Source organism: Acanthaster planci, linkage group LG10, assembly GCF_054643075.1.
Source record: "Acanthaster planci isolate LZ-2023a linkage group LG10, COTS_SCS, whole genome shotgun sequence".
Classification (NCBI taxonomy): domain Eukaryota; kingdom Metazoa; phylum Echinodermata; class Asteroidea; order Valvatida; family Acanthasteridae; genus Acanthaster; species Acanthaster planci.
The window spans coordinates 3,487,056-3,512,868 of record NC_141786.1 but is presented as its reverse complement, the minus strand read 5'-3'; the positions used below and the strand labels follow the sequence as shown (position 1 = coordinate 3,512,868).

Sequence of the window (25,813 nt, the reverse complement as noted above, 5' to 3'; positions counted from 1 at the left end):
AGCGAGCACTCGCTGCCATTGTTGAGAAGCTCTCAACAACAGCTTAAGTCCGCCCGCCGTGTCGAGCCTTAGAGCAAGGCACAGAGCAAGGCCTCTCGTTCATTCATGCCTGAACCATCGCAGGAGGGGAAAAAAAATGAAGTCGCCAAGATTCCATGTTCGTTTAGCGTAGGCCTACACCACCGACCACGGAACCTGCACGAAATCAACAGGTATGCTTAATTCCCTTTCTTCTCCGATGTGAAACATAGCGCAGTGGCAAACGTAAATTTGTGCCTGAAATTGCGGGGAGATGGGGGGTGAGGAATGACTTGTCCGGCCCTGGAAATTGGAAATTTTAAAAGGTGGACGGATGCTGACAACATGATGATATTATACTCTACAGGGAGGTTTAGATCATGCTCTACATGTACATCTGTAAATTTATTACATTCCTGTGGGATCTTACACTAGACAGGCATATTAATGACTTTTTTTGTTTATGATCTCCCTTTTTAGTGCTACTGAATGTTTCAGTTGTTGGGAATTCCGAAAAGTCTTCGCAATCAACAAATTTTCACCACAGAAAATCCCCAGGGATATTCCATATCCCGGGGATTTACACCCAGCGTGTGGCTTCGAGGAAAAGAGCACTCAATCATTTGGCATCCATTGGTGAATATTCTCGAAATATTGCCAGAGTTGTCCAAACAGCTCCATGCAGCTTTAACGTTTACCAACAAATTTAAGCCCGCTAACAATTAAGCTTTGCAAAAATTCATGTCTGCCCCCAAACTCGGCCCATTATGCATAGATCAATGGTACAGATGGTCACGAGTGCACGTCTATTCGCCCTGGGATACTCCAAGTGGCCAAGAGGGTCTAACATTTTTATTTTCCGAGGTCAAAGGAAACATGGCAAATTTTGGTCACCCACAGACCTGAGGGGACTTAAACTATGGTTGCTCTGACGAAAACTCACCAATCATCAATATCGACCTCAAAATTGTCCCAGAAATTCACCACTTAATGCCCCACTTCGCGAATATTGACGTTACTATTCACGTCCGAAGTTCCTGATTTGCTGTCCGGGTCAAAAATATTGACGTCTATAGTGTGCGACTTGCGGCAAGTCGTGAGTTCTGACTTGAAAATTGAAGTTAATTTCGACTCTTGGGAATGTCCCTTCAGAGCCACCGCAATAGACAAGTATGTAAGTGCATGGCCGCATTATGCCAGTACCTAATGTGTTTTATGACACACATTTACAAAATATGAATACCAAAAGAACAAGGACTTTGAAGAACTTTTTAAATGTCAGTGTGAGATTTTCTGATTTTTTTTTTAAGTGCACCAAGTCAGGGAATTTGACGTTTTTCAACACAAAATTTAAGGTATCGTGGTGCGCCACGTATAAGAACACTCCGACTCTACAGTCGGATTAATAACGTGAAAATGCTGTACATTGTGATCGAGTCGGGCCACCAGTGTCATTGGCCGTATGTGTTTTGACAGAGAGCTCACTGGTGTATAGGCATTATTATTGGACTGGTTTATATAGCTATATTGACGGGTATTGCCGGTGACGTCATAAATGTGGACCAATCAGAACAAGGCTGCCGACAGAATAGAGCCCGAAAGTAACAACAAATCACTCATCAAGCTTTGGGAGCCCTTGCACGGTCCGCATATGGGGATTTTACATGAGGCCATCCTATCACGTTCAATATTTTTGGAAGAATAATTCCTGACTAAAACAATCCCATGGAACACTCATGTTGGAATGTTACCTTTGTGTTCCTCAAGCACTGTTTTGGAAATGACACCGGAGATTGGTAAAAATAAATTTCATGAACGACCTTTCACTTCCGGCACCATCGGTCCTAGGTTAATGCAGTTGAGCTAGCACAGAAACTGCAAAAGGCCTAACCAAGAGGTCATTTATCGAAGGATAATACTCCACGTACAAGACCTATTCTCGAAAATTCATTTCATATTTACACTTAGATAAACTTAGGTAGTTTTGGAAGATTTTTTATAGATGTGGATACAAGAGTTAATGAAATGGTCACCAGATGGCAAATGTATGCAGTTGTTTGCAGAATCCTGCACGTTTTCCTAGATACAGTTATTTCAACTCTGCGCAACCTGCCAAGAGATTAATATTTTAATTTTGTCTTCGAACAAGCGTAAAACTAAATTTACAATCGCGACATTTAAAAGTCGTCAATAGATTTCGCGATTTAACGTGTACTAGATTTATATATATGTAACATCTCCTTGTGTGGTCATTATACGATTTATTTATTTATTTATTTTGTTGAAAAAGCTATAACGGGCGTGAGTATCAGGGTTCGTCTTTCGGCCATAGCGTCTTGAACAAAGACTAAGCGGTCCACTTCTTGAGGTCATTCCGCAATATCACCGAACAATGGCGCTATCAATGACTTTATTGATCGGCAATCCTGTTGAAAAGGAGTGGACTAAACTGACAGCGCAGTACATCTAGAACCATGGTAGGACACATCCATCCAGCACCGCGTCTTTACGTGTGGCGGGGTGTACATAGTTGGGATTACTCGTTGGCTGCAGGAGGAATGGAAACATAACTTGGCCAAATCAACAGGTAGGTTACTGGCACCTTTTTCCCTTGTCCATTACCAAAATGGCTGAACGACGTGCATGGGACATGGTCAACAAAAAAACGTACCACTCTCTTTTCTACATGTAATGGTCCTGGAGGCTGATGGGAAAGTCATTGTAAAAAAAATAAGAGACGCAGTGAGGGTATGTATAATTTCCCTAAATAGAAACTTGTCACTGATTGTGATGGTCAGCCGGATCCCTGTTCCTTTCTTAAAAAACGGAAGGACTTTTTCTGTAGGAGTGAACTGTCCCATCGTTTGCATTCAAATTCATCCGTCTTGGATTTTGCTAGAGCCTATGATATTGTATCCCATCAGAATCTGTCACACGAGACAACACAAAGCCCGGATCTCTACATTTCTTTGCAATCGCATTCAAGGAGTAAAGCTAAACAGCAAGTTGTCAACATGAAATCGATTAATGTCTCCCCCAGGAACTATTTACATCTCTCCCATTCCACATCGCAAAGTATTAAGGTTACATAAGAGGTGTTACCGGGCCAGCGTTATTATTCTGTCCTTGTCTTTCCGCTCACAGTGTGTGCCCAGCGAAGCCAAATGAAGAAACTATTGAGCGGGAAAACACGTCTCAGCTTAGCTGCGTGCGCTGTTCTTGTGGTCATCATTTTCAGCAGTAAGTGTCAGAATCCGAAAGAAATCAGCCTTTTCGAACATTGTATTCGTTCTAAACCATTTTACCAGGGCCGACTAACTCTCCTTCTAAACAAGCATCATAATTATGATGATGACGAATTGGTGTCGATGGTAGCCCTTAAACTACTCGGCACTAGGTGGCCAAAATTGAAGGGCTCGCAGTTGTGGGTCCAAGTCAGTCTTCAAGCATTCAATCCATTTATATAGTTTGGGGCGGGGTCGCTATTATCAGGTCCCTGTGCATGAAATCGTGTACATGTGCAAATCATTTTACTCTGCTCCTTGCTGAGCGACACTGTGTATGCCACGTTTCAAATTTCAGACCAAGCGTTACTATGTGGTGGCTGATGTTTAATGGGCCTACCAATTTTGTGAAAGCTTCGTTGTGGGGGCATTTCATGAAAATTAACTTCCCGACTTTGAAAAACAATATAGGCCTACTTGTCTCAACAGCTTCAGTCAGAGCGTACATGTATGCGTTGCAGATGCAGGCCTGGCTTTGAACACTGCTTACATGATAATGAAATATGGCACTTTCCCCCCAGCAAAGCAAGTACAGCGGCTTCACCCTTGGAATCCCAGGACAATTGCAACATCCGAGCCATTGGTTACGGATCGCAAAAATCCCCGACTTGACAGCATGGAGACTCCCCGTCTGCCCGTCATATCATCTGTCAGTGATGGTTTCACAGGCCCAACAGCCGCCCATCAACCAGCCAATGGTAACCCACGTGTCAACCCACATCAGGACCTATTGGATAGCGGGAGCTCGCGTAGTAAGTCTCCTGCGCATGCGCCGGCCTCGGGGAGCAGCAGCCATTCTACACCTCAGAGAAGAGTCGTCCTGACAACAACCAACTCCGGATTCCTGGATTTCACCGAGAATGTCCTGAGGAGCATTGTTCAAACGGGTGCTCCCGCAAACATGACGATAGTTGCCGAAGACGAGGAGGCGTTTCGTGTGCTTTCAGAGACCGGTGACAAAATGTACCCAGGACTGCACGTTATCAAACCAGAGTCGGGCGAGCTACCTTCCAAAGGAGCGGCCATCGACTTCGGGACAAACGAGTACGTGAACTTCATCAATCGTAGAGCAAAGTATGTGTTGGGATTCATACAGCAAGGGTTTGATTTGTTCTTCGTGGATGTGGACACTTACTGGTTCCGAGACCCGTTTCCTTACTTTGAAGGTGATTTTGACGTTGCCTTGATTCGGGATTCCCCCAAATGGGGTCCTTACAATGGTGGTTGCATGTACTACAGGCCTACAGAACGGACAGTGCAGTTGCTCAAGACATGGATTCGGGCCATGGAAACGCAGACTAAACACGAGCAAGACCAAGCCATTCTGAATCAAATCATTAGAAAAAAGAAAGTCCCGAGGCTGAGGATACGACATCTACTGGACAAGAACTTCCCAGGTGGTAGACTATACGCCACGCGTAACAACACGTGTTTCGACATGAGCGAGGCTGTCGTGTTCCACGCAACCTGGATCCCGGGGCACGACAAGAAGATGGAGATGATGAAGAAATGTGGCATGTGGCTTGATAAATAGTAATACAAAACAATCCTGAGATGGAGCTAGGTGAAAGAGCATGACGACATTGTACAGCCAGCTAATTTGGGCATGCGTACTGTGTAGATACTAGAACTGTGCCAACTTGACATGGCTGCGCCTGGGTGTAATGTGCGCAGCTACGTAAACCACTGACCAGCAACGGATGAAGCCACTTCCCACAGCTCGTGTTTTACTACTTACTTTAGCCATAGCCCTAATAAATCGAACTGTGTGTTTGAACCCGAGTAGGCCTAGTTCAAATATCAATGGCTTCCTTAATGACCAAAGTCAACAGGGTGACACACTAAATTAGTCGCTAGAAATGATTCTAAGTATCAGCTTTCTTACGAGAAGAAAGTACACATACATGTATCAGCTTTCTTACGAGAAGAAAGTACACATACATGTATCAGCTTTCTTACGAGAAGAAAGTACACATACATGTACTTTTTTCACCCTGACAATTGCTTTGGGAATATTACAGGATTCCTTTTGGGAAGTTTGAAGTAATGCGTTAAATAGTATCAGTATTTCGACCTTTTAACCATCGATCTGGGCTCCAATCAGATTCCGTCCGTGCTCCTAGACGCGAGTGTTATTTTTCTGTCAAATTCCAATGTTCTTTGCAAGAACCATCAGTATTCGTCACCCCTGACGTCAGCTTACCATTTTCACTCACGTGAGCTCTCCAAAGGCGCCTGTTTCGCATTTGTGATATCGTAAATCAATGCCGCCGTCCCGAAAGCTTTTATGTTCACACAGTTTCCATATCATAGAGCTGATTTATCAAATAGCTGATCCCTAAGGTATGAAAGTACTATTGCTCGCTCGTTTCTCATAAGGATTGTATTGCTTTGAATGGAAAGAAAAACGGCGGTGAGGACCTCGTATTGAGTTGTTCATGTAAAATCCCTCGAGTAATAAACCTCTTCGACATTCTCGTTCTATCAGGGGATTGGATGGGTAATATAAAACACAACATTACTGGTTGGCACTTCAGGGAAACTGTTAACGACAGGGTTTGTGTTGAATTAACCACACAGTTTGCTTAAGGCACGACTTAACCCGTTTATGTACTCAAATCACAAACTGCCTGTAAAAAAAAGCAAATCGTAGCATTTTATTGAATATTTTCTCAACTTCTGACAATCGTATTTACAAAACTTCTTTACATTTCCATACCCAATCCTTTACGTTTATCGTAACAATTCATATATTATACATTTAATTTGACTTTATCTGGTCTCGTATCGTCTTGATATTGGCCTCAAATGTAGAGTTGCAACATCCACCATCAATATGCAGAAAATAAAACGAAATGCATTATTAATGTCTTGGGCGTTGTAACAGTATTCTTCGAAGACCTTATGCATAAAGGAAGCTATTTTTGATCAGGTCCCCTGAATCTATCATACTCGATGTAATTTATCAAATGAGAGTGGTGCCAGATCTTCTGGGGTTCCATTCCTCATTTTCACGTTTTGAAACGCTGCTTAGAACATATGAATAAATCACATATTTTAAATTATTCATTGTCATAAATAAAAACCATCCCGTAATGACGATTTGTGTATGACGTCAGTTTCAGCGCAATTTCTAAGAGTCACGGAAACTACGCCGTTAAACATCTTGATAGCCCACAATTCAATAATTATTCTATTTTATACCAACTACATCTTATACCCTGCTGAAAACCACTGTCGATTGGTGTCGATTACTGTCGAATCACTGCCAACGTAAAACCATTTGCCTAAAATGAAAATCTTAATTGAATTGCACAAAGGTCTCAAATGAAAACTGGAGACCACCTTTTTAAGAAACTAATTTTCTAACCAATACAAAATACTGGCTACAGTTTCAGGTGCATAATATATCTACTATTGTTCTGGTATTATCAAGGCAATATTGTACAGATATCTGCTCAGTGCTTGGTAATGGATACCACACACGGTAAGTTACATACGGTAGTTATTCCGGTGGTAGGATGGGTTTAGGGCGATTGATTCATATAAATGATTCCGCCATTAAGAAAAATACATAAATACAAAACACACTATACAAAGGTGTATAAACATAAATGCAGCCAGATATGAAAGGAACATCTGTTTGCTGCAGGCTTTGCCCCCCCCAAAAAAAAAAAACCATCGGAATTAGTACCACAAACTCCAGCTGAAAAGTATTGCTTCGCAGAGGCCGCGGTTTGTTCTCGGATACTCTCACCCTGTGGAGGTCGTTTTTATTGTACAAGGAAAGTCCCTTATTTCCACCAGAAACGTTCAATAGACTGCACCTCAAAGATGGCGAAGCGGACATACTTCTGGGAGATGCAACGCTGAGTGCAAACATGAGAAAAGGATTGTGTAAATAATATGATTAGCGTGTCCAGTGAGGGCGTACGCAGAGAATTTTACTCTTTAAACAAGCAAAATACAGAAGTTTTGGATTTGTCTTTGGGGAAACCATATTGAAGACTTTGATGTCCTTTTCAAAACATGTTACCGGGGGACCTTACCCCCGGACGCCTCAATATAGTTCGGGGATGCCAAGCCATTGCATTTTCGGACCCTGTCCAGCATCTGACTTTGCGTTTCTTTTGCAACCTTACCGATTGCCTGGTTTTCCAACTCACGGCTAGTCGTCCTCTTTTGCACTCTGCTTAAAACACAAGAAAATATCCACAGTGTGCCATAGACTTTGTCGAACAAAATTTAGGGCCAGCCCTAAACTGACTGTTTTTCCCCCAAAGTGAAACGGTACCGCCTGCCAAAACATGAACTCAGTAATAACTCAGTAATAACTCTACATACGAAGTTCAACCTGTACATTTGCACCTGTACATTTGCACCTGTACATTTGCACCTGTGAAATCTGCTTAGGCTGCATCTCTGACAATTCAGCCTACGAAACACGAAACCAGTACATCATAAGCTGCTGCATCACACACAGTCTCGTAAAGCGTCTTTGATATTGCATATATGAAAGGGCACACACAATCCTGACTTGTCGCGACAAAATGAGCTGAAAGTCAGATTTTTTGGAAATTGAGATATTGGTATTTTTAATCCAATAGAAAAAGAGTTTACCATTAGTAAAACGAAGAGTGACTCAAATGCGACATTATTCCGGCAGCTTTGCGTCTTTGTTTCCGAGAGTTTCAACATTTCTGATCGAGCAAAAATAATGCTATCGTCAGTGTCAAGACAATGAGTGTAAAAAAATCTGATCCTCTTAAGATCATCAAAAATATTACAAAACAGAATAACTGAAACTCCCTTCAAATTTAGTTGGTGCAGCTTGACGCTCATTTTGTCTTGACGGGTCACAAGTAGTTTTGGTCACGTCATTACCACTCAACTTTCGTCAACTTGGGCTTATCCCCCATCTAACATTTTTTTAAAGCAAAAGTAATGAAAACATATGAAAGGGGAGGGAAATCAGCAATTTCCTAGGGAAACCGACATATACCCCCCTCCATTGCTACTGGTTAAAACTACTTCGCAAACTGGCAAACAAATCCTTGTCATCATGCCCATGGACATCAGCTCTGAGCCCAAAATTACCATTCCAGGAAACATCAATCTTTAGCTGCTTAAAACTGCTATTACACTAGACCACAATGTGCTAACACTAGACAATATCATGTGTGCATTATGCATTTAGTGTACCGTAGCACGACAATTAATCTACAGAGCGGTTTTATTTTTTAAAGTGGGTATTACACTGTACAAAGTATATAACAAATTTACGGATATAATCTCTTAATAAATACCTTTCAAGAAAACCGCAATGGTGATTTAAACATAGTTTCAATTTCTCCTGTCCTTTTTTTTTAACTGTAACTTTTTTAAAGTAAAATAAACATTTTTTGCATGAAAGGAAAGAATTCTTGGAAGATTTGAAATGGCTGTGTCTTACAGTGGTGAGTCTGCCAGGAAAAATGTCTTGAATTATACACATTAATTTGCACATTATTTCATTCATAATTATCTGTACGGTGCAGTCGGGGCTATGTACCGAGACGGCCCCCGTCTGTGGCTTTGGTATCGCTGACAGTGCTCTGGCTTCGTCGGTGCCTTCGTAACTGTAATCGACCCAACCTACCAAAGTCAGTCGCAAGTAACTGCTCGGTTTGAAGCTGAAGGCCCCTGGGACAGCATCTTGCACGCGGGCTCCTTGCTCCAAATCCACTGGAATCCTCCAGGTTTTCGACCACTGCAATGCCCTACGGTCAGTGGCGTACCTAGGATTTTACTGGGGGGGGACAGCTTTCAGTGGTGTGGTTTTGGGGGCAAGCTTTTGTTAGCCTTGTTCAATATACATTCATCCCTTTTTTCGGGGGCGGGGCCATACGGGAATTTAGGGGGCACATCCCCCCCAGTGGTTACGCCACTGCCTACAGAGGAGCCTCCACAGCTGAGAAAATAGTGCCCTCTCTTGATGTAGCTCGAGGCCAACAGTCATATGATGATACTGCACACCTTCACTCCTTGATGCTACCACCAAGCAAAGTTTCAGCGCAATGCCCGTTTTCATCCAGAAGCCAAACCAGAGATATCGCCAAACTAACTGCTCAGTTTTCCCTTTCCAAAGCGAAATACCTGGAATAAAGAACCTACACAGGACTTTTGTGAGATCCCATCACAACTAGAAGCCTAGAATGTTCAAACTGTATCATGACATTCCAAAATATCGCCTCATGTCAGGAAAATGCCAGTGGGAAGAAGATTGGGAAGGTGCAAGTTGAAACAATACTAAATGCTACAGCACATCAAGTAACAGACTTGAAAAACGTACTATCATGCCTACAGGATCTGACAATCCCTAATTTTCCCAGGAAGTCTTTAAAGCCAGGTGTCCAACACCTTAAAATTGGGCTCGCACCTGAAGCTTAGAACCACACACAGGTTTTGGAAATGTCCCTATATAGGTATAAACTTTACCATGTCTTGATCAGAGTGTTTAAATATGAAAACAAATAGGCAGAGCCCAAGTTACTTGGCTGTGGCTTCAAATTACATACAATACTGTGGATAGTCGCTGCAGCCACTATCATCAACTATCATACACATTTGTGTAAGTTTAAGCCACAGCCCAATTAGTCAGACACTGCCAACCTATTCAACATCAATTCACTAGGCAGCACCATTTAAAAATGATATTCTAGGCCAATCTGAAAATGGTACATCTTCAATTTTTGGTCTCAGGAGCATCTCTTGGAGTACCAGTTGTCATGGTAGGCTTGTCCACAGCTACAAAGCAATCCTTTGGGGCAGCGGAACGATCAATGTAAAACCTTGGTGTTTTCAGTTTTGACAATAAAGGTGACACAGCCTACCATCCTGGAAAAAACATTAACCCTGAAGTTTCTCTCTCAATTTTGGTTTTGCTTGGAAAAAAGTATCAGAATAAGTTTACAAGAGTACACGTACCTTATTACCTGTCTGATTAAATGAGGCTGTTGATTTCTGATCGCTTCTTTGTGATTTAGAGGTGGGAGGAAAAACCCAGGTAAACATGCCACGGACACCCGTGAAATGAGGCAGGGACTGAAAGCCCAATCCACATGTCGGCCTGGTTGGGATTCAAACCCCGGGGCTGCAGAGGTGGAAGGCTAGGGAGAGAGCCACCACACCAACCTGACTCCCCTACTCTCTCCTGACAATGTATGGACAAAACGACCTGGCCTCAGAGGGGTGTGAAAGCAATTTTTAAAACAGGTCTCGGAAATTTGCCTCTTTTGAAAGAAATTTTATCTTTTTAAATAGTCATGACATAGACGTCATTCAGCAATCAACAACCTCTCTGATGACAGTTCCATGACAACTGCATTGTTACGGAGGGAATGTCTATATTTGGAGACTAAGTGTATTTGGTATCACTATTTCGTAACGATTATGTATCGTCTGAGTTGAATCCCCAGGGGGGGTGTATGCCGGGATGACACCCCACTCGAGTAAAAATGTATCAAATTATAAAACTCCTGCTCATTGAATGGGAATTAATCGTAAGAAATAAAAATATAACCATATTCTATTCCTCTTTATAAAAAAGACGAATGGGCCAGGTTTCTCTGGTCCGAAGCTCCAGTTTTTCACCACCGATACACATCAACGAGATCACCAGCAGATGTGGAGAAACAGGGTTCTACTGCATTGTGTCGGCCACTTTTAACATGTTAATCGTAGCTGTTGATAACATCTGGGCACTGACTGCACGTCAGTGGCAAACACTCGAAGAATGTCATCAGAGTTGACTCTGTATGAGAACATCCTGGAATCTCAGGGAGAAGCTCTTGCCAAAGATCAACTTTGTTTCAGTTGCCTTGCATTGATTTAAGAATCAGTCCTCTTTCTTGCTCCAACCGACACTGGGTTGGCGTTTAACCTTTCTGCATAATGGCACTCTCAGCGTTGAGGAACCGTACCGAAAGGCATTTCAGCACATGGTCAAGGGTGGCTTCCCGTCTGAGTAAGATCCTATATTTGTACACATTCTGCTGGAAATTTAGTCACACGTACTTGGTGTCATTCACTTGAGAACCACTGCACACACATGTCCATATAGAACGTGACATGCACTTCGGCACCTATGCAGCTCTTTTAAAAGTGAAAATCATACACATATGTGCACATCATGTTGAAAATTTGGCCATGCACGTTGAGTGTCACTCACACTTGTCCATCACTGGTATTCTTGTTTAGGCCACACAGTGTCATCTGCAGATCCTCCCTTTGGGCAGTGCAGCCCACAATGCTATCTGTTCACCATTTACAAAGTATTCCCAAACCCTCTCACCCAAGCTTGCTGTCGTACAATTTCTCTCCCCGAGGTACGAGTACACGGTCACTCTTCAGGGTCATGAGCCCCCTCCTTCATGTGCTGGAGGACCTTGTCCAAGTCTGGTATCCTGGTGGGTTTGATGCCCGTGTGGAGTTCTTGTAATGTCAGTTCCATCTGTGAAATGATACAACAATCAGAGGATCCAAATTGGTGAAGATTTCTCACTAACTTAACCACTTTTTTCAAGAAGTTTTGGCAGGATTGATTCGATGATGCAAATTTCTGGAGGTCGTTTGCCTTTTCCATGAAACGCCAAGAGGGGAAAATAAAACTCCCTAAGGGGAAAGACAAACACGTTCCTGTGAAGTTACATACTGTTCACAATGTAAACCACACCACTGAGTTGCCATACCACTTTTACCAAGGAGCATGACTTCATAGGGTAAACAATGCTAATTTCTCATGAGGTGCAATGCTCTTTTCAGGCATACAACATCTCGCCTCATGAGGTGCACCTTGCACTGAGCCACGCCCCAACTTTCTCATGAGGGGGCCCTGTCTGAAATATGAGATGCTCTGTACGCAATACCCAAGGATGCGAGGTAGACCACTTTGCTAACCAAGTATACCATCATGCTTTTTTTCACATGGCAAAGCCCTTGTTGTGAGATGCAGCTATCTTTCCTGAGGTTTATACCTTTTTCATGAGTTCGATGCAGAGTCCTAGCACCTCACGCCACCGTTCCATCTCTAACTCGTGGTAATATAACTGCTTCTGGAGTAAAACTGACCACTCTTCTTTGGTTTGGGGAACATCTCTGTAAAAGAAAATGTAAAATGCGGGGGGAAATGAGTATTTCACATCAGAAAAGTCACGAAATGCAGCGGTGCGGAGAGGAACAATGCTATTGACCATCGTAAAGTCCAGGGTTACTAAGACAGGCTCTTGTCCAGGGACGCTTCAATGTAACATGGTGAAGGCCTGAAGTTAGCCATTTATTTCAGAAGAAAAAGCCTGAAATCAGGCTTCAGCCTAAGAACTAGCAACCCTGTAGAGGCCAGTGACTGGGCTGGTTCATCCATTTGGAAGTGCACCGCAAAGATCTTTAATCAGTTATACATGTACCCGTACATGTACAGTCAATTGCAGAAGGCGAGGACCACCCATACAAAACACATTAACCTGAAGAAAAACCAAACTTAAACCAATCAATCATGGCAACTTATGTTTATTTTCAGTGTGTAACCTTTGTGTCTTAATTAAACACCTATTTGACTACATTTCCCTAATTTGAAATGTTAATAGTCTAATATTTAGTCTGCCCTCCTTTATTTCTGATTACTTCCACTTGCTTTTTTTTAACCCAAGATGCCTTACGGACAAAACATCATATAAGACCTGCCTTTGCAAAACGATTCATTCAAATAGGTACATGTACTAGTATACAGCGTTAAACTGACGTTATGCACCACTGTAAGTCATTCAATGAGACAATGTAATGCTGGACCAATGACAGGAATACCAAATAATTCCAGGTGATCTTAAACTGTTGCAAATGACGGTATAAATGAGATATGAATCCTTCTCCAGATAGCTTTCTTTGGTTCACAGAGGAAAAAAACCAGATACGCCCACATCTTTGCTGTATTAACCACATGCTGCCGGGTGCTTTTTTAAAATGCAGTGCACACATATGGGTATTTTTCAATATTTTTAGTTTTCAAAATTCTTCAAATTTTCAACATTTCTTTTAATGGATGTTTACACCCACACGAATGACTGTTTGGTGGCTGCTATAAGCTGAGAGGTAACCTTCATTGACTCCTGAATATTTCAGCAAGGCCTGCCGCCCTGTAAAGAGAGCCCAGCATTGTGAGGTGTTGCATTATTTCCTTTGTCCCCAGTGAATGCGAGTGGCGTCTTTTCAAACCCAGTTGGATTAGCATGCAGCCCTGGAGCACTTTTGTCCGTGGTGCTAGTCAGCGGGCAAGCTATGCCTAAAACATTGGTATACTGTTTAAAAACAGAAAAAAGATGGCAATTCCCAGCAGCAAGTTTTTTGTTCCGAGTACGGTCTTCTGTTACATAGGCCAGCTCTTTTGTCCCATTTCGGGCACCCCGGCTCTGCCTATAAAACCCATGGTGCTCAAACAGGATTCCCCGGCAGCAAGTGGTTAACACCATGTACATGTATATATATGTTTTGGTACAGACAGAGTACAGTACTTGACCACTGATTTTGCATGGCAAATATGCAACCACTCCAATGCATCTGAGAGTTTTCCCCCAGTGACGATAAAATAATTTATTTTGTTCCTTTCCCCGATGCCGGATCTGGGATTTCCTTTTGCCGGAGCCAAGCCAAGAAATATGCTATAAAACCTGTGTAGATTCACGTATAGAAGTGTGATTTTGAACCAGGAAGTGCAGCAAATGGGATAGGTGCCTGTTAGTTAATGTGCAGGTTCTGGCGCCAATGCCTTTTACACGTACACATGTGCATGTGACGTACTCATTTTGGTACTCTTATAAACCCAAACCGCCTCAGCACCTTCAGCCGGAAATGAAAACAAAGTAACACACTGCAACATAATGAAATATACGGTAAGTACTAACAAGTTGAAAAGACCCAGTGCTTTCCCAGAGCCAATGATTTCTTGGGTAGTGAGATTTCCACTGTTACCAATCAGCAAAAGTACTCACTGCCTATAGCCTCTGCAAAGTCAGCAAAAACCAAACTTGCGATGCGTTGGCCATGAAGTTAACATGTTAAAGTTTTGCAAATTCAGAAGATTAAAGAGGCTAAGTCAAGATTACGTTAAACAGAACTCTCTGTACCCTTGAAACGACACTCACTTGAATCTGTCTGCAAAACTCCCTGCTGACCATTCATGATCGGTTCTGACTGCTAGCTGCTCTAGGGTTTGTAGTTGCAGAAACAATGACACGTTGACTATTGACAGGAGAGTTAAGCTGTGAGGAAACAAAATACGTTCCATTCAAACTTGTCCTGGGCACGTAAAGCAGGCACTGAAAAAATTGATCATTATTAGGATTTGGAGTCACGTTGTGTGTGGTCCAAACATCGATACCGGTTACATGTACGTGAACTGGAAGACAGCGATAGCCACTACTATTGGCAAGGATAGGCGGTAAATTTATCATATTTATTATTATTCCGCTATCACATCAAATGTGGCCCATTAAAAAGAACCCTTGCATGATCTTGAGTTCCCTGACTTTTCCATGACTTTTGTGTCTACTGGCCAATTTTCCATGACTTTCCGAGACAACTTTTATTTCTTGGATCTTCCATAAACGTGGGAACCTCCACTATTATTTGTACACTAATTACATGTTGTCAAAAGTACTAACGACCCTCAAATGGTACTTACAATATACATATGAGCAGCATGATGTTTCGGGAATCTGTCCGAAGCCAAGGAGGTAGATATTTTGCTAATAACGCTGAGAAAAGAAGAAGCAAAACACATAGAACTGGTACACGATACAAGGCTTCTGTTAAAAAATAATAACTTTTGTTATTATTCAAAGTCAAAAGCCCTAGGACAAGTGCCACATGAGAAAAATCGGAATTGACCATCCTACGTAGCTCAAATATGGAATGGTTCTAGCACTAAAATCAAAGGTCATCAAAATGATTTTCCCCCCTTTTTATTTAGTCAGCATTGGCTATAATTGGAGAGATTTTAGAATTTTTACAAACGACCTGCATGTACATGAGGTACTAAATTCTCAAAACTGAGAATGAAATCAAAGAACACTTCGATTTTAAAACCCCCACTTTGCAAAGTTGTTCACTCAATTCTTCCATTTGTAGTCAGCACTTCTGAAGTTCTGGACATTTTGAAAGTCTGACAAACTACACTTTGATTCAAGTTTAAGTGCCAAACACAAACAGAGCATAATAAGCCATGTCTGGATCAACTAGCTGTGGCAAGGACATGCATCTATGGGCCCACCTGTCACAGGCAGCCACAGCCATAACAATTGGATACCGTTCACAAAATCACTTCCATGGGTGTATATGTATATTGCTCACCACAGCCATAACCTTTGAATGTGGTTCATGAACTCATATCCATTCAAACACAAGTTAAAGTTAGCCACAGCAAGAACTTCTAAATGAAGTTTATGACCTTCCCTCCATAGGTACATATGTCATGGCTAGCTGTAGCCATAACGTTTTGGCTGCAGCTTATGAAATCACTTGCACGGGTAAGCATACTGAAGATAGCCACAGCTGTAACTTTTGGTAACAGCTTACAAAATCAGATCCATAATATTGCTAAATCACTTTTGGAGTGTAGTTTGCTGAGCTCACTTGATTTGGTGTTAATTACTGGCATCGAATCCATCCTCCTGATGGGCCGGGCCAACTCCTCCTTGTCTTCCTTGATAGCCATGCCTGCCAGTTTCCTCTTCCTTGCCTTCTTGGTGGCATCTTTAGCCGGCTTCCTGCTTTCCAAATGCTGTCTGACGTATGTGTCTGAAAGGAAAAGTGGTTGAAAGTTCTGGTCGGGATCTGGTATTTTTTCTGTTTTGGGTCTGCAAAAGGAAAAAATATGACGAGAGTAGGGAGGAGAGATCAACTATGAAAAAAACGTAAAACCTCACAAACGTCCAAATTTCCAACACTGGGAAATCAAGCGTTGAAATTCCATCCACATTTTGTTTTCCTCGGAAGGCAAATGACATACTTGCAACACTGAGCAAGGACATGCATGGGTCCAATCACATTACTATCTGACACTAAGTCCACTGCCCATGAAAATGTGCTGCTGTCAAAATAGTCCTTATACCTTGTACATCTCCTGTGCTACCTCTTGAGACATTACGGTTGTGGCGGAATCACCATGTCATGTCCAGTTCAAAGTAATAATTTTGACATGGGGCAATTATTCAGGGACCTGATCATGGTTCATTATGCCTTTATCATCCCTCAAACCACCTTAGCTCCTATGCAACCTCACAGGACGAGACAACAAGTTGGATGCAGTGGCTTGCTCAAGGTCACAACATGTACGCACCCAAAAGCTGGATTCGGACCCCTAACCCCACATCCATGCGTCACAAGCATTTCCCACGACATCGCATGCTACACGCCTGCCAAAACCCCCACCCCCATCCACAATCCACCACCCCCCCATCATGCAGATGCCAAGATATGCCAAGGTGTGCCAAGTCAGCCTGCCTGCAGGTTCGTACCACAGATGCTATTTGGCACCACGCTGCTCCACAAAACACAGAGCAGGCTAACGAATTCCCACCTAGTTCAACGTGCTTGACTTTGATGCCACTCTCCGAGTTCCTTTCAATGAAGCTTCTGATGGGTCCCCACGGTGACTTCTTGTAGACGAGATGGGCCGTTACCCTAATACATATTATAGAAAAAGTCATGTTGTAAATGTATAATTGTGGTGACAGTCTGTTCAGCCGCTCCAAAGTATTTTTCAAAAATATTTTGTCATAGGAGTAGCTCCCTGAGGCATCTTATTTTATGGTAGACACCTTAATAGCAAAGGTTTCCCTCTGCATGCTGTCCACCTCCCACTAGAGAGCTTCTGAGCTGGGAGGCTCGAACTTGGAAAGAGCACTGCCCTTCTGGCCTGACCGTTTGTTTACACCGATCATCTTGGGTCAATAGGATTAGGCTACTATTGCTTTAACCCTTCAAAGTGCAAGTGCTGCACGGAGCATGTGCATTGTACTATCCTGTATGGCACTTCATGCTTCAGCACACCAAAGTAGTACCAGTGAATTCAAGGATCACAGGCAATTGTTTTGCCAAAGGATTTAACAGATCAGAAGCTGGGGAAGGTGTTGAGATGTACACAGCAAGAAGGCACTGGAAATTGGGCCGCTCTCTCTTGTGGAGAGTTTCCCTCATGGTATCAGAGTGGTTCACCTTCGATTAGGCAAAACAAGGAAACGTCCCTCTCCCAGTGCTTCACTCACCTCCGTGACCATCACCACTATAACCAGCACCAAAGTAACCTCCACCACCACCGTCATTTCACACAACCCCATCACCGTCATCACCACCACGATCAACCACAACGACCTCTAAAGCCAAAATTTCTCACCTCACGTGGCAGCTAGAACTGGAAACCCTGGTGATCACCATCCGTGCCTCAGTGTAAAAATAATCGGCATAGGGGACCCCCTTCTGCCAAACTTCCAGGTTGATCACGTAGCTGTGGCCGGGCCGACTCCAGTTTTTGAAAAATATCTGTCAAAAAAATGAACAAATATTATCATATGAGAGGAAATACCTATTAATACATGTAAGTTACGCCATTAAATGTTTTAATGGCCAGGACATCATGAACCATGCAGATGTAGAGATAATCTGACCCGCTGAAAAAATAAAGCACCACATTATTTCCCAAGCAGGTAGAGACACCATTGTGAAAAGCCTTTCTCTAAAAGCAGTTCTCAGACATGAGTGGAGGACCAGTTTCAGGTATACACTTTGTATGGGCATTTGGCTGGTAACCTGTTTCTTTGCAGAAAGTGACCTTTGCCCTTTGTGAGTCACCCAGGCCCCTTTGTCAAGCCTACGTCTGTCTGTGTGCATTTAAGCTTTTCAAATGCTTCCTTTATCACCGGCCGCCATGCTCTCTGCAAAGGGCACATCATTGTCACCACTGTCCTGATCATTGTCGTTATCCGGGATACTTACTTGACGCTCCTCCACACCACACGACTTTGGCCCCACGGTGTTGTTCAAGTGGAATGTGTACGATACGCTCCTGACGTCCCTCTCCTCACTCTGCTCCCATTCACCGATGTCAATATCTGATGTCATGACAACAAAAAAACAGAGGAAGAAGTGCATCAGAGAAATGGCAGAGGGCACTATATCAAGACCAATGTGGTTGGCATGACAACCAAGAACCAGTTGAAACCAAATTAATGTCATAAGACCCTTCCCACTCACATGACAAATAACTGAACATCATGCTCATGTCAACACGGGCGATTTAAAATACAGAAAATAAAGAGCGCCACCAAGAGTTTGCCGCAGACAGACCACTTTTCAAGTTTACGGTAGACAGGCTACTGCAATTAAGCTCACTTGGTATGCAATTTGGGGATATTTGATTGATTGAGGCATTCCGTGCACTACATAAAATCCACCATTTTGACATCCACCCATTCGCAATAAGCAATTTCGAATTTGCAACCAAGATAAATAACATACAGAAAAAATTTAAGTTTTCCGTGCACAGCGCAATTTGCGAATGAGACTTTATCGATTATCTATCCCATAATGCAGTGTAAAAAGGCCTCTTCATGACAACCTCTTGGAGGTGCACTGCATTGTGAGTCACCCATATTAACCTTTGCTCAACTACTCATCCGGAACAACTCAAATGCTCAGTGTTTACAGCGTGGACTTTTCATGTCTGGCAAAGCATAGCAGTAGACACCGTACCTGCCTTACGAACCAAGAAATGCCAAAACAGCAAAAAAAATACACTGGATAGATTTCCCCTCCCCCCGCCAACTTCCAATGTAACCTCCCACTGCTGATGAGCTGCTGTATCACTCAACGTACCATCCTCTGTGCTGGGGCACTGGCACGTGCAGCCGACTGGAAGAAAGCTGCACTCAAATACATGGGTTCAAACTGCCAAGTACAGTTCAGGCGTAACACTGGGCTGTGATCAGGCAGACTAATTCTCTCATTGGAAGGAAACTTACGCTCAGAATGCAAGGGCTGAAACTGCCTTGTGCTATGCGCACACAAGGCTGTGCATTGGTTACGCTGAGCAAACAAATGCCTTTATTTATCCCTGCCTTCCAAGATCCTTTCCCCGGTTCTTCTCAGAACCACACATACTCAAGAAAGAGATTGATCCATGGTGTAACCGCAATTGTTTTACTCACATAGTTCTTTCACCGTGAAAACCTTCAAGTCTTATCTAAGATCCTTTCCATTAGAAAGTTTTGAAGGCTTTTGAAGGATCAAAGAAGGTAGAAAGCCCAGCCACTATCTTTCAGCGAGGTACTTGGAACCTCTTGACAGATGAAGGACAAAACGATGCCTTGGGCTTTCTGTACAGTGGAGGGTTTCGAAAGATTAAAGCAAGGTCTGTGGCAAGAATGTCTCCTTGGGTGTTAAGCGATGAGAGCTTACCAGTATGCTTTCTGTGGAGCAGGAAATTCCTGTAGAAGGGGTGTTCCTTCTTGTACAGCGCTGCAAAGAACTTGTCCACCGTCACGTTGAAGTACGAGTTCATATACTCCTTGGCTTCTGGATGCAAGGGATTTGGCTCCAATGACTGGACCTCACCTTAATTATATTAGGGGGGAAAAAAAGTTTTCTCAGCACGGACAGCAAGAGTTTGACAAGAGCACATAAGATTGGAAACGGAGAAACATTACAGGTAAAAGAAAGAACTTTTCTGAGTTTTCTCCTCTTATCCTAGGAAAAACTTCATGCATTGGACTTACAAACTTTAAGGGATGCTTGTGGGTACCTCAAAAGCAACAGAACTGACAATGAGTCAGCTTGGCATGCAAACAGCACATACTAAAAATGAAGTGCGCAGTAGGTCATTCGAGAACATCATAGTGTGCATACATCAAATATTGACTCTCATGAACTGAATATATCCGAGCTGGCCTGACGTTATATATGTACTTGTACATTTCGTTCTTGAGTAGCCTCATCTTTGAAATCCCTAACTGTCTCAGAGGTAAAATTCTAATGCGAGGCTGGATAGCCATCGATTGAGTGCTAGCTTAGCTCTCTTGGAGGTCCCTGGTTCAAATCCCTTTAAAGTCAAATTTTCTGTTCAATCGCACATATTAATCAATATAATACAGGGGATTCACAACTCAGTGCACCACCGAGAAGTTGCCATGAAGAAGCCCTTTTCACAGAGCCCTGCGGGAAACTGGTCAACGAAGTTTTATTCATCAGCTAAGCTGTGCGTGCGAAACTTGAACTGGTCCCAATTAATTCGGTCTGGGTTGAAGATTTCAAAGTATTTGTTGAATATCGGTGTTAATCAAGTTGGTAGATTTTTGTGACGTAACCAATGCCCCGATAAATCAAACATTTCGTCAAGTTGTCCATTCACATTTGGTCAAAAGCAAATCGCGGCAAGTCAGCCATGTTTTTCTTGACCATAAACTTGAAAATGGCCTTTCTGTGGCAAACTCTTGGTGGTGCACAACACTGTGAAATGCCCATATCCTGAGGCTTTTGACCCTTGACCCTTCTTCACCTTCCTCATCCAACGCTTTTGAAGCTGGGACATCAGGTGTACCCCCTGTGTCGCCGGAAATGGTGAGGCGTTGACCCTCAACCTCTGACCCCTCAAGTGTTTCCAGCTCTTCATTGTCAACCTGTGGTCACCACAAACAGAGGAGGGGAAAAAGCACATTTCAAAATATGTCTGATCTGAAAAACCATGTCAAAGGTCAGATGTAATAGGTACACAAAAATGTCACACTGGAATCACCCTACAATAATATGACTGCACAGGAGGCACTGTGCTTTCTGGGCTATCTATCAGTCTTTTGTAATTTATCTGCAGTGTTAGTTTGACACAAAATATCCACTACTGTATGTTGGTTCTGGCTAGTGACAGCTGATGTTATTTTTCACGCTTGCATGCATGAATTCTATTTTTTCACCCCTTTCAACTTTGATTTTGACACGGTTGTCAGTCAAAACTTAATGCACTGTCCAGCTGTGAAATGCAAGACGACCCCCGTGCATTAATATTCCACCAGGATGTACATCATAACTGCATTCCTTCTCTGGCTATGTAAGGGGAACCCAATTTGCATGGGAATCAACAAAATTAGTTCCTCACAGATTGAAATGTCTAAAAATATATATATTTCAAAGGACATTGCTTACACAATGCCCCACACTACATGTCTGTGTAAATCCAATCATTGTGCAGGTTACTGTGGCATGGGGAGATAGGGAAACACTGAGTCTTTTCAAATTCTGTGCATTAAGTTCCCATGTGTTGAAAAAATGGTCGTTCCAACCCCCAAAATACCAAAAGTTGGAAGGTTTTCCCCCCAAATACGAAGAAGCTGTAATTCCAACAATTGCCGGATGGCTGGCATCTGTGCCGGCACATTTAAAGTGGGAAAAAAAGGCCAAGATACGCTAACTCTCCTACAATACCTCTTCCTCCTCATCATCATCGTCTTCTTCCTCCATCCCTTCCGTCCCCTGGCTCTTGGACTCGTCAAACTCGCCCATCTCGCCAATCTCTGTATCGTCTGGAGAAAAGTCGGGGCAAACGTAGTCCCCCGGCAGCTCGTCTGCTGCCAGCCCCAGGTTGGTGCCGTAGTTGCTGTGCACCCGCATCCAGTATTCTGAAGGGGGCATTTTCTGGAGAGATGGGACAGGATTGGTATGGGGAAACGATCAGTTACATAGAAAATTCGCCAGTACCTCTGTAGTGTAATTTGGCGACCATAATTAGAAGCCATTACTGCGGTGGCACAACGCTCATGGAGAGTTTGTAAGGTACACACATGTTACATGCCTCTTTGACCAATAGGGTGCTAAATGCTTGCCCCAAGTGGAAGAATGTGCGCGCGAGTGCGGTGCCACGGCAGCTATGGTGTCCAGTGGGATTAGTCTATACAAGTGAAATTAGCTTTATAACAGGTAAATTACATCAGTTGTTACCACATTATAAGTTTGAGTGTTGATGAAGACCAAAGCCCCCTCGTTACCTGATCCAGCAGGGCATTCTGCCACACCTTGAAGAGAAGCAGAAAAGTCCGGTCCCTGGATATAAAGGAGGTAAAGAAATGCTGCAGAGAAAGAAAAGGGCAAAAGTAAGACAGACTGCAGTTGTACCGTACATGTGGACTTGATGTCCAAAATAAAGGTACCGGTATGAAAGAAATGAGAAGGCACGGGAGGGTGGAAGTGGGGTACCGAGAGGGGCAGGCAGAGGGACTAACTTGGCACCCCTCCCCCCAGGGACATGCTGCTAGGTTTTCTTTTAACCCTAACCCCCTAGGGTGTATGTAAAATTGTATTGAAATTGGAGGATTTGGGACTGTTAGGGTTTTAACCACTTCCTGCCGGGGACTCCGGGATCGGAGACGTATGCTTTGGCCTGCTGGCCTGGCTGAAATACTCGGGCGTCAATGAAGGTCACCTGTCAACTTAGAGTGGTGCCTGAAGATTACTTGGTGCGGCTATATATGACCGTTAAACGGAATGATGAATTTTTGAAGGATTTTGAAAACGGACAAAATGATAGTCATGCCGGCCCAGCATCATCAACATTGAAAAATGCCCCGGCATGAAGTGGTTAAGGAACTGTAAGCATCCACACGATAAAGATGGACTGAGCACCTTTGTGGGATTAACAATCGGTTTAGAACAAAAAGGGCTCAGTTTATCCACCTGGGCTCAATTTTACGCCGCTGCTCAGCACACCATTTCAAGCTTACAGAGGCTCCGCGTATTTCATGGAGACCGTAAGCACAGCCCAAGATATGCTAACCTTGGAGGAACATTTGCTTAAACTTTGAGATGCCGTAACAATAGAAATTTCTATGTGCCCGCAACCTTTAGCACAACCACACCAAGCATGCTCAACAAATTTTTCTGCCAAAGTTAGCACGACTTTTCTGCTGTTAAAGCAGCACCGTGAAATTCGGCCCAGGATTTAAAACCTCTCTAGATCATCATCTGGTTATCAGAAAAGGAAATTAATTTGCCATGCTTAAGGCATTTGTATACCAAGCTGTATTCCTTCTGCAGAGTCTTTCACAATATTGTTAAATATTTTTTAGGACACAGGCATGATAGCGTTGAAAACTATTTTTTGAATGAAGAAAAAATGTCCCCCCATAACTTTCTGTTTCACTTGAAGCAATACCCAGACAAATCCAGTTTTGATGAATCGGGCAACAAATATCCTAATATTGCCCTCAGTGACTGAAACCTTTTGGTGTATAGTTCACTACTGCCCTTGAATAGTTTGATACTGCCCCATAATGTGTACCTTCTCGCTTTCGGTTGCTATCTGCACCGCATTTGGTATCAGTCGCATCGTCCTCTCTTTGGTGATGGCAGTGATGTCCTTCAGTCTAATAGTAAGCTGCAACCAAAACGAAAACAAGAGATTGATTTCACACTCTGGTGAACAACAGAGAGTGGCTTTTTAACAAAGAATGTTGCCTGAGTGTACACATCAAAAGTGTGACATTTGGGTGGCCCCGTTTATTCTAATTATAAAAGTGTTTTATTATAATAATCTTTACAGCCATACAGGTTGTAATACAAATGGTCTTACAGAGATAAATAAGGGATTCAAAGACATAATTGCATCTAAACACAATTTTAAAACAATGCGATTATTGATATTTTGACACGAGACCGGTCTAATTTGACACGGTGATGTCGCTGAAATTTACTTCCTTTTTTTTTGGCATTATTTAATCACTCTTGGAACCTACCAGTAAAAGAATGGGTTTATGATTACAAAATCAGACAACCCACAGGACAAAAAATGGACCCCAAATTCTAGGATGACCCACGTCATGTAAAGACTCAAGACTCTTTTAAGAAGGTCTACAGTCTGCTCAATATCTCTGTTAGACAATTATTAGCATGAAACTGACTTGAAACCAGCAACGACAGTCTCAGTATGTAAATAACAATGTACACACTGAAGGCTGGAGGGCTCAACCTGGATTTCAAGGTCAGTATCACACAACCCCCGTAATACAAAGAGTTATAGAACAAACGTCTGGAGGAAGTTTAAGGAACTGACCAGGGTTTCCCACTTGAAGATGTTGGCGTAGAAACAGAGCCAATTCTCGGTGACGTACATCCTCCCTTGCACCAGGATGTCCTTCTGCAAGGCACAGGAGTAATCTGTTGGGGAGAACAGTTGGAAAATGGCACTGAGAAGTCTGGGTGAAAGATGACACTATTCCATAGGCTACGTGTGCATGAAACTGCACCTGTTTTATTTTACTTATGATGGAAAGTCCAAATAAACCTGCCAGAACACCTAAACCCCTTAAGAGTGCTGGGTGTTCTAATCGGCCAAGATATACATATGTACAACACGTGCTGTGTTGTGTGAGAATCCTGTATTTTGCAAGAAAATCTGCCCTCAAAACTGCTGAGTTTCAGAATTGAAGCAAGTCTCTACTATCAAAAACTGAGGCATAAAAACTAGAAAAAAAATCCCAGCAGTCTCCAACAGACTTGTGTGACTCGTGACTCAGACTCGCGTCATATTTTTAATGACTTGGACTCGGGCTCAACCCAGATGACTCAGGACTTGGACTCAGAATTGAAATGTGACTAGGAATCGAGAGATGTGACTCGGACTTGGACTCAATATTTTGTGACTCATAATACAAGTCTGGTCTCAATTGATAAAACCAAGGTCAAAGGTCCCTTTTGATAGGGCGGGAGAATGGCACCAACCTGCAATAAGTTTTTCACTGTTGTGAATGTTTTTGAAGTACTTGCGGAATTCCTCTGACTTGGACTTGTAGGAAGCTGACAGCACCTGGCAGTAAAGAGCAAAGATAGAAATAAATAATTAAACATTGAAATTTTTGTTTACAGATGAATCGATTGTAATTCATGTGTTGTAACCGGCCATGCTTGTTACATCACATGACCACTGCGCAGTGGAATGGTGACACCTTTGCTGGTGCCTAATCATAATAATGTACCAATATCACTAGTTAAAAGATCTGGCTCATTGGTTCCACGTTTCAACTGTTGAGGGCGCTATGCACTTCCCAACATTTTAACAGCAGTGACTGCACTCTCATTTAACATTTGGCACTGCTTTTCTTTCACACATTAATGACACAAAAACTTCAAGATCACTTTTAGTCATCATGAAGTTTTTGACAGGTACCAATATGTTATACCATTATTTGCATTTCATATTGAAATGTTCTGGGAAAAAATGCTTGTGTGTCATGAATACTAGCACGATCTGAAACTTAAATACATACAGAGGTGCTCTTGTGTGATTGATCATGATGAATTTTAACTACTTTTTTCTGAACCCCCCCAGCTGTGAGATGGTCCAAAATAAACTGTGAGGGTTAAACGACTGCAAAAGACATTTCATCTCAAATCCTTGCAAGAACATCACAGAGCCATCACAAGTCATAAGCTACAGTGTATTC

The 25,813-nt window shown here is 42.7% G+C and overlaps 2 protein-coding genes across 10 annotated transcripts in view; one reads left to right on the top strand and one right to left on the bottom strand.

Annotated features, from left to right (window-relative positions):
- Positions 1-14: 14 nt before the first annotated feature.
- On the top strand, positions 15-5,175 carry LOC110984323 (uncharacterized). Of its 2 annotated transcripts, none has more exons than XM_087142693.1 (3): positions 15-212; positions 3,163-3,258; positions 3,824-5,175. In XM_087142693.1, the coding sequence occupies exons 2-3, from the start codon at positions 3,183-3,185 to the stop codon at positions 4,834-4,836; spliced, it is 1,089 nt and encodes a 362-aa protein (XP_086998819.1). In that variant the 5' UTR covers positions 15-212; positions 3,163-3,182; the 3' UTR covers positions 4,837-5,175. The 2 variants fall into 2 exon arrangements, with proteins under 2 accessions (XP_086998819.1, XP_086998818.1); XM_087142692.1 differs by lacking the exon at positions 15-212 and adding an exon at positions 2,218-2,605.
- A 760-nt stretch (positions 5,176-5,935) lies between these two features.
- The window catches only part of LOC110984320 (protein Aster-B-like), a 36,454-nt gene continuing 16,576 nt past the window's right edge, over positions 5,936-25,813 (bottom strand). For 7 of the 8 annotated variants that reach the window (XM_087142685.1, XM_022244366.2, XM_022244365.2 and 4 more), the window contains 15 exons: positions 25,092-25,176; positions 24,424-24,527; positions 23,653-23,748; positions 22,364-22,444; positions 21,804-22,013; positions 20,884-21,004; positions 19,788-19,943; positions 18,327-18,442; positions 17,728-17,873; positions 16,912-17,015; positions 15,966-16,130; positions 15,016-15,088; positions 14,477-14,593; positions 12,317-12,437; positions 5,936-11,793 (listed from right to left, as the gene is read on the bottom strand). In XM_087142685.1, the coding sequence (XP_086998811.1) occupies positions 11,683-11,793; positions 12,317-12,437; positions 14,477-14,593; positions 15,016-15,088; positions 15,966-16,130; positions 16,912-17,015; positions 17,728-17,873; positions 18,327-18,442; positions 19,788-19,943; positions 20,884-21,004; positions 21,804-22,013; positions 22,364-22,444; positions 23,653-23,748; positions 24,424-24,527; positions 25,092-25,176 (1,806 nt within the window). In that variant the 3' untranslated portion in view covers positions 5,936-11,682. The remainder of the gene's footprint in view (positions 11,794-12,316; positions 12,438-14,476; positions 14,594-15,015; positions 15,089-15,965; positions 16,131-16,911; positions 17,016-17,727; positions 17,874-18,326; positions 18,443-19,787; positions 19,944-20,883; positions 21,005-21,803; positions 22,014-22,363; positions 22,445-23,652; positions 23,749-24,423; positions 24,528-25,091; positions 25,177-25,813) is intronic. The other variant, XM_022244364.2, reaches the window with a different exon arrangement.

Bases quoted from the DNA above. Each gene is read 5' to 3' on its own strand.
- LOC110984323 (XM_087142693.1), top strand. From the start codon at position 3,183: ATGAAGAAACTATTGAGCGGGAAAACACGTCTCAGCTTAGCTGCGTGC. The intron at 3,259-3,823 runs GTAAGTGTCAGA...CTTTCCCCCCAG, and splicing joins TGTGGTCATCATTTTCAGCA to CAAAGCAAGTACAGCGGCTT.